Source organism: Piliocolobus tephrosceles, chromosome 21, assembly GCF_002776525.5.
Source record: "Piliocolobus tephrosceles isolate RC106 chromosome 21, ASM277652v3, whole genome shotgun sequence".
In the NCBI taxonomy this organism is placed as follows: Eukaryota; Metazoa; Chordata; class Mammalia; order Primates; family Cercopithecidae; genus Piliocolobus; species Piliocolobus tephrosceles.
The window spans coordinates 9,787,759-9,793,112 of NC_045454.1; the positions used below are offsets into that span (position 1 = coordinate 9,787,759).

Here is a 5,354-nt window from a genome sequence, read left to right on the forward strand (position 1 = left end):
TCCCCTTCCTTCCCCCCCCTCCTCTCCCCTCCCCTTCCCCCTTTCCCTTCCCCTTCCTCCCTTCCTTCCTTCCTGTTCCTTTTCCTTCCCTTCCCTCCCTCTCCCCACCTCCCTCCTCCCTCCCTCCCTTCCTGCCCTCTTCTCCGCTCCCCTCCCTTCCCCTTCCCTTCCCTACTTCATTTACTCAACACCCCTTGGGTGGGTTTCTTAATCTCTCTGAGCCTCAGTTTTCTCATCTGGAAAATGGGGATGATACTGAGATCTGCCTTGTAGGGTTGTGAGCATGAAATGAGTGAGTCTGTGAGAAGCACTGGGCAGTGCTCGGCTCATGGTAGGGGCTACATAAGAGTTGACAGCCGCTCACTGAGCGCTGGCTTTATGGGCGCTTTAGTGATGCGGCGAAGGGGGTGTGTTCTGGAACCGGACTTCCTGGATTTGAATCTGACTCTACTGTCTTCTCACTGTGTGATCTTGAACCTCTCTGTGCCTCAGCTCCAAAATCTGCAAAGTGGGGATGATGGTGGGACCTAACTCAGAGGGACGTTGTGGGGATTAAATGAATTAACATGCACAGTGCGGAGAACAGAGCCTCCCACATGGCACAGGAAGTACTATGTGAGAGTTCCTAGTGCCAGGATGATGGTTGTTAGCATCACTAATTGGGCTGTTTGTTCCAAGTCCCCATCCTGACTGGAGATCATTATCATTGGGGGAGCTGGCTGACAAATGCAGCCTCCTGGGCTCCAGTCCTAGTGGACTGAATTGGAAACTCTGGGACTGGGGCCCAGGGAACTATATTTTTAACAAGCTCCCTTTTGATTCTGCTCCATGTGAGTGCTGGGCTGCCTTGAACAGTTGCACAGGTTGTTCACCATCCAAGGATTCGTGGCCCAGGGGCCAGGTGGAGGCTGACTCCCAACGTGTGCTCCACTTGCCAAAATGCATGTCCTGTCTCGAGGCTGAGTCAGCCCAGAGGGGAGCTGCCTTTTACTGATTCTCCCCAGGGTTGGCACCGGCCCCAGGAGTGTAGACTGGTGTGAAGCATCTGTCGTACCCGATCATTCACCTGATGGCTCATTGGTTTTCAAGCTGTTTTCAGCCATGCTGACAGGCTTTTAGGAAGGCTGGTAATAAATCCCACAGATAATAGCCAGGCTGCGCCGCCTGAGAGGGTGCTGGGATACTCGGGCCAACAGAAGGGCTGGGGAGGGAGCAATTTCTGCTTGGGACCAGGGCTCAAGTGGGATCTGAAGAAAGCTCTGGAAGATGGGGATTGAGCCTGGTGGAGAAAGAGCCCATGAGCTCAGCCTGGCATATCTCATGGGGCAGGATCCAGTGAGCAGGGTAGAGAGAGGAGGCCCCAGAGGGTGGTGAGGGCCTTGAATACCCAGAGTGGCACCCTAGGTCTTATCCTGAGAGTTGCAGGGAGCTGTGGAAGGGTTGTAAGCACGGAGGGACAGCTGCGACCCTGGAGGGCAGAGGGGAGGGGTGAGATGACAGTCGGGGAGGCTGATGCCTCTGGGGAGAAGACTCTGAGTCCCAGCCCACGGTGACCATCCGCCCTACCCCTCTCTAGCCTCAGGGGGGCTGTGGAGCCTGTCAGGCTCTGAAAGACCCTATTTCAAACCCAATTCATACCAGGCATGGTGGCACATGCCTGTAGCCTTAGCTACTCAGGAGGCCAAGGTGGGAGGATCACTTGAGCCCTGGTGTTGGAGTCCAGCCTGGGCAACATAGTGAAACCCCAAATCAAAAAATAACAAAAAAGCCCAGCCGGGTGTGGTGGCTCACACCTGTAATCCCAGCACTTTGGGAGGCCGAGGCGGGTAGATCACGAGGTCAGGAGTTCAAGACCAGACTGGCTAAGATGGTGATCACTTAAAGTTAGGAGTTCGAGACCAGCCTAGGCAACATGGTGAAATCCCATCTCTACTAAAAATGCAAAAATTAGACCTGGCACGGTGGCTCATGCCTGTAATTCTAGCACTTTGGGAGGCCAAGATGGGCAGATCACTTGAGGTCAGGAGTTCAAAATCAGCCTGACCAACATGGTGAAACCCCAGCACCATGGGAGGCTGAGGAGCGAGGATCGCTCCAGGCTGGGAGTTTGAGACCAGCCTGGGCAACACAGGGAGAAGCCCGTCTCTACAAAAAATACCGGGCTTGGTGGCACACAACTGTAGTCCCAGCTACTTAGGAGGCCAAGGCGGGAGGATGGCTTGAGCCTCGGAGTTCAAGGCTTCGGTGCGTTATGAGTTCGCCTGTGAATAGCCACTGAACTCCAGACTGGGCTATAGAGTGAGACCGTGTCAAAAAAAAAAACAAAACACCCAGCGTGGGTGACCCCGGTGGCTGTGTATGGGTGGGGGCGCACCCCGAACTGAGCCCACGGGGCGCTGTCCCGCCTGCAGATGTTCGAGCAGCGGCGCAGCGCGCAGTCGCTGGAACTGGCGCACATGCTCTACTACCGCAGTACGTCCAACAACTCGGAGCTGCTCAGCGCCCTGGCCCTGCGCGCGCAGGACGAGCACACCAAGGAGGCGCTGCTGGCTCGCAGCTTCCTGGCCCGGCGGCCAGGGGGCACTCAAGGCTCGCCAGAAGGTAGGACGTGACCCCGGGACCCTGCCCTCGGGGGCCACACCCCCGCGAGGCCCCGCCCCAGCGAGACATGTCCCCACCCCCAGTTCCCACGGGTGGACCTGACGGATTTGCGAAGAGACCCCGACCCTCAGCAGACAGGACCTCCGAATCCAGCCTCCGATCTTGGTCCCTGATGTGACCGCCCTTTCCTAACCTCAGCCTGGTTGGGAGTCTTGGCTCCATGGCACGGACCCCTCCTGTCACTCTTTTCCTCTACCTGAGCTGACACTCTCCCTACAAGAGACCCTATGCGCTCCTTGTGTGGGCCCCAGGTGGTCCCCTTCCCTACAGGAGCCCCCACCTTCCCTGCCCAGGAGCCCCTGACTGATCCCCAGACGAGAGTCCCAGAGCTGGGCCTTCTGGCCCTCTCGAGCCTCCTCGGCCTTGTTCCCTTCCCTTCCAAGCCTCAAGATCACTCCTACGCTTCTCCCAAACCCAGACCCTTCCTGTTCTTTGCCCTACGCCCCTCCTTGCTGGTCCCCCGAATCTTCCCCGATCTCAGTGTGACCTCAGAACACCTGCCTCTCCCCTTGCAGAGACCTCCAGGTGGCTCCGGTTGGAGGTGGAGAACTGGCTCCTAGCCAAGTCAGGCTGTGAGGTGGCCTTCAACGGAACTCGGGCCCTGGCGCATCTGCAGGCCCTGACCCCCAGCATGGGATTGTACCCACCCCCGGGTTTCCCCAAACTAGACCCAATGACTCCAACCACTTCCGAGCTCCCGCAGGCCACGCCCAGCAGTAACACCCCCTGAGTAGAACCCACCTTCCTGCCCAGTCAGCAGACTAGGAACTAAGCCCCGCTTTGTTCACGACAGGCTGTCAGTTGCTGTTATACTTTTTCACTCCAACTTCCAATGACAGGTAATTATTTTTGCTACACTGCATGCTTAAGCAAAGCAGCCAATCAGAGTAGCCAGCAGTTGCTGAGTCCCCCCCCCCCGCCTCTTCTATGAACAGCCAATCAAAGCGATTTAGCTCCGTTTCTATTCCATTTCTTAGTCCCACCCTCACCATAAACATCCAAGTGTGGTTTGACTGAGGAGCTGGGGGTGTCTGTCAATCACAGCTGCTCAGCTCTGGCTTCTGTAAACCGCCAGGTAGAGTTAAAGCTGCGCCCTCCCGAGACTATATATCATTGTCTCTTTTAGCCCGCTCCAGGCAAACTGCCCATCATGTGCACCAAGGCCGTTTAGCCCTGCCTCCTGGCAAACGGCCAGTGACAGCTGCTGGGTTCCATCAACCTTGGGCAGCCGGTTGTCGCTGCAGGGAAGCCACCAATAAGAATTTCGAAAGGAAACCTGATCTTGCTATCAATTGCTGCTGCTTAAATGGCAGGCCAGCTGGTCAGCTGCTGATCAGGGTGTCTAGGCTGAAGGAGTTGGAGACCTTGTGCTAGGTAGGTGAACCAGAAACCACCCTCGCCACCAAGACTCGCTCCCAACCTGGCTCCCGGCAATCTCAGGTGCCTTCCTCGCCCAGGTCCTTCACCCTTTCTACAGAAACTACCTCGGTCTGGATCTCCCCAGCACCAGCAGCCTGTGCAATATTTATTGGTCTATCAATTTCTCCCCTGTCTCCTGTCCCAAAGTAATAAATCATGTTTAATAAGTCTGGATGAGGCTACTCTCAACACACTGCCTTTAGGGTAACCTTGCTGTGTAGGAGCAGTTAAAAAATTATTTTAAGAAATCTGGATGAGTAGAATGGCTGCAGGAGTTGGAGGGAAGGAAAGCATTTGAATCCTGAAAAGAAGGGAGGGACTCTAGCTAGATCTTGGGGTCCCAGACAGAGAAAGCTGTAGTCCTAAAAAGAGGCTGGGTTCATGGTTGGTGAAACAAAGACAGTCATAGAAGAGGATCTTAGAAGGATCTGATTTCTGAGGAGTCCCAGGGCCTGATGAACAGAGGAGATAGGATAGCCATGTGCGATTATGCAGATTTGCAGATTTTTTTTTTTATTTTTGAGACAGAGTTTCGCTCTTGTTGCCCAGGCTGGAATGCAATGGCGTGATCTTGGCTCACTGCAACCTCCGTCTCCTGGGTTCAAGTGATTCTCCTGCCTCAGCCTCCCGAGTAGCTGGGATTACAGGCGCCTGCCACCATGCCTGGCTAATTTTTTGTATTTTCAGTAGAGACGGGGTTTCACCATGTTGGCCAGGCTGCTCTCAAACTCCTGACCTCAGGTGATCCACCCACCTCAGCCTCCCAAAGTGCTGGGATTACAGGCGTGAGCCACAAAACCTGGCCTGTGCAGATTGTTAACTGCACAAAGGCACACAGCCATGGGTGGGTGGCTGTAAGATCCAGTTCATACCCCTGCATGTGTCCTGGTGTGGGGCTGGGTCAGCGAGAAGAAGGGGTGCCTTCTAATTTTTGCTAACGTGTCATATGGGCTAGAGGCAGCCTTTGGGGAGAGGGGAAGTCTCCTTCTCTAGGACCCCAAATGTTCAGTCCCTAGAGAGGGAGACTGGGCCAGGCTCAGTGGCTCACGCCTGTAATCCCAGCACTTTGGGAGGCTGAGGTGGGTGGATCACCTGAGGTCAGGAGTTCAAGACCAGCCTGGCCAACATGGTGAAACTCTGTCTCTACTAAAGATACAAAAATTAGCCAGGCATGGTGGTAGGCGCCTGTAATCCCAGCTGCTCAGGAGGCTGAGGCAGGAGAATTGCTTGAACCGGGGAGGCGGAGGTAGCAGTGAGTGAAGATCGCACCACTG

At 55.3% G+C, this 5,354-nt stretch overlaps 1 protein-coding gene across 5 annotated transcripts in view; it reads left to right on the forward strand.

Annotated features, from left to right (window-relative positions):
- Positions 1–4,252, forward strand: part of TMEM143 (transmembrane protein 143) — a 25,443-nt gene extending 21,191 nt beyond the window's left edge. For 3 of the 5 annotated variants that reach the window (XM_023182513.3, XM_023182516.3, XM_023182512.2), the window contains 2 exons: positions 2,412–2,601; positions 3,177–4,252. In XM_023182513.3, coding sequence (XP_023038281.1) covers positions 2,412–2,601; positions 3,177–3,391 — 405 coding nt within the window. In that variant the 3' untranslated portion in view covers positions 3,392–4,252. Of the gene's footprint in view, positions 1–2,411; positions 2,602–2,684 lie in introns of all 5 variants that reach the window. The other 2 variants (XR_002724553.1, XM_023182514.1) reach the window with 2 other exon arrangements.
- Positions 4,253–5,354: the final 1,102 nt, after the last annotated feature.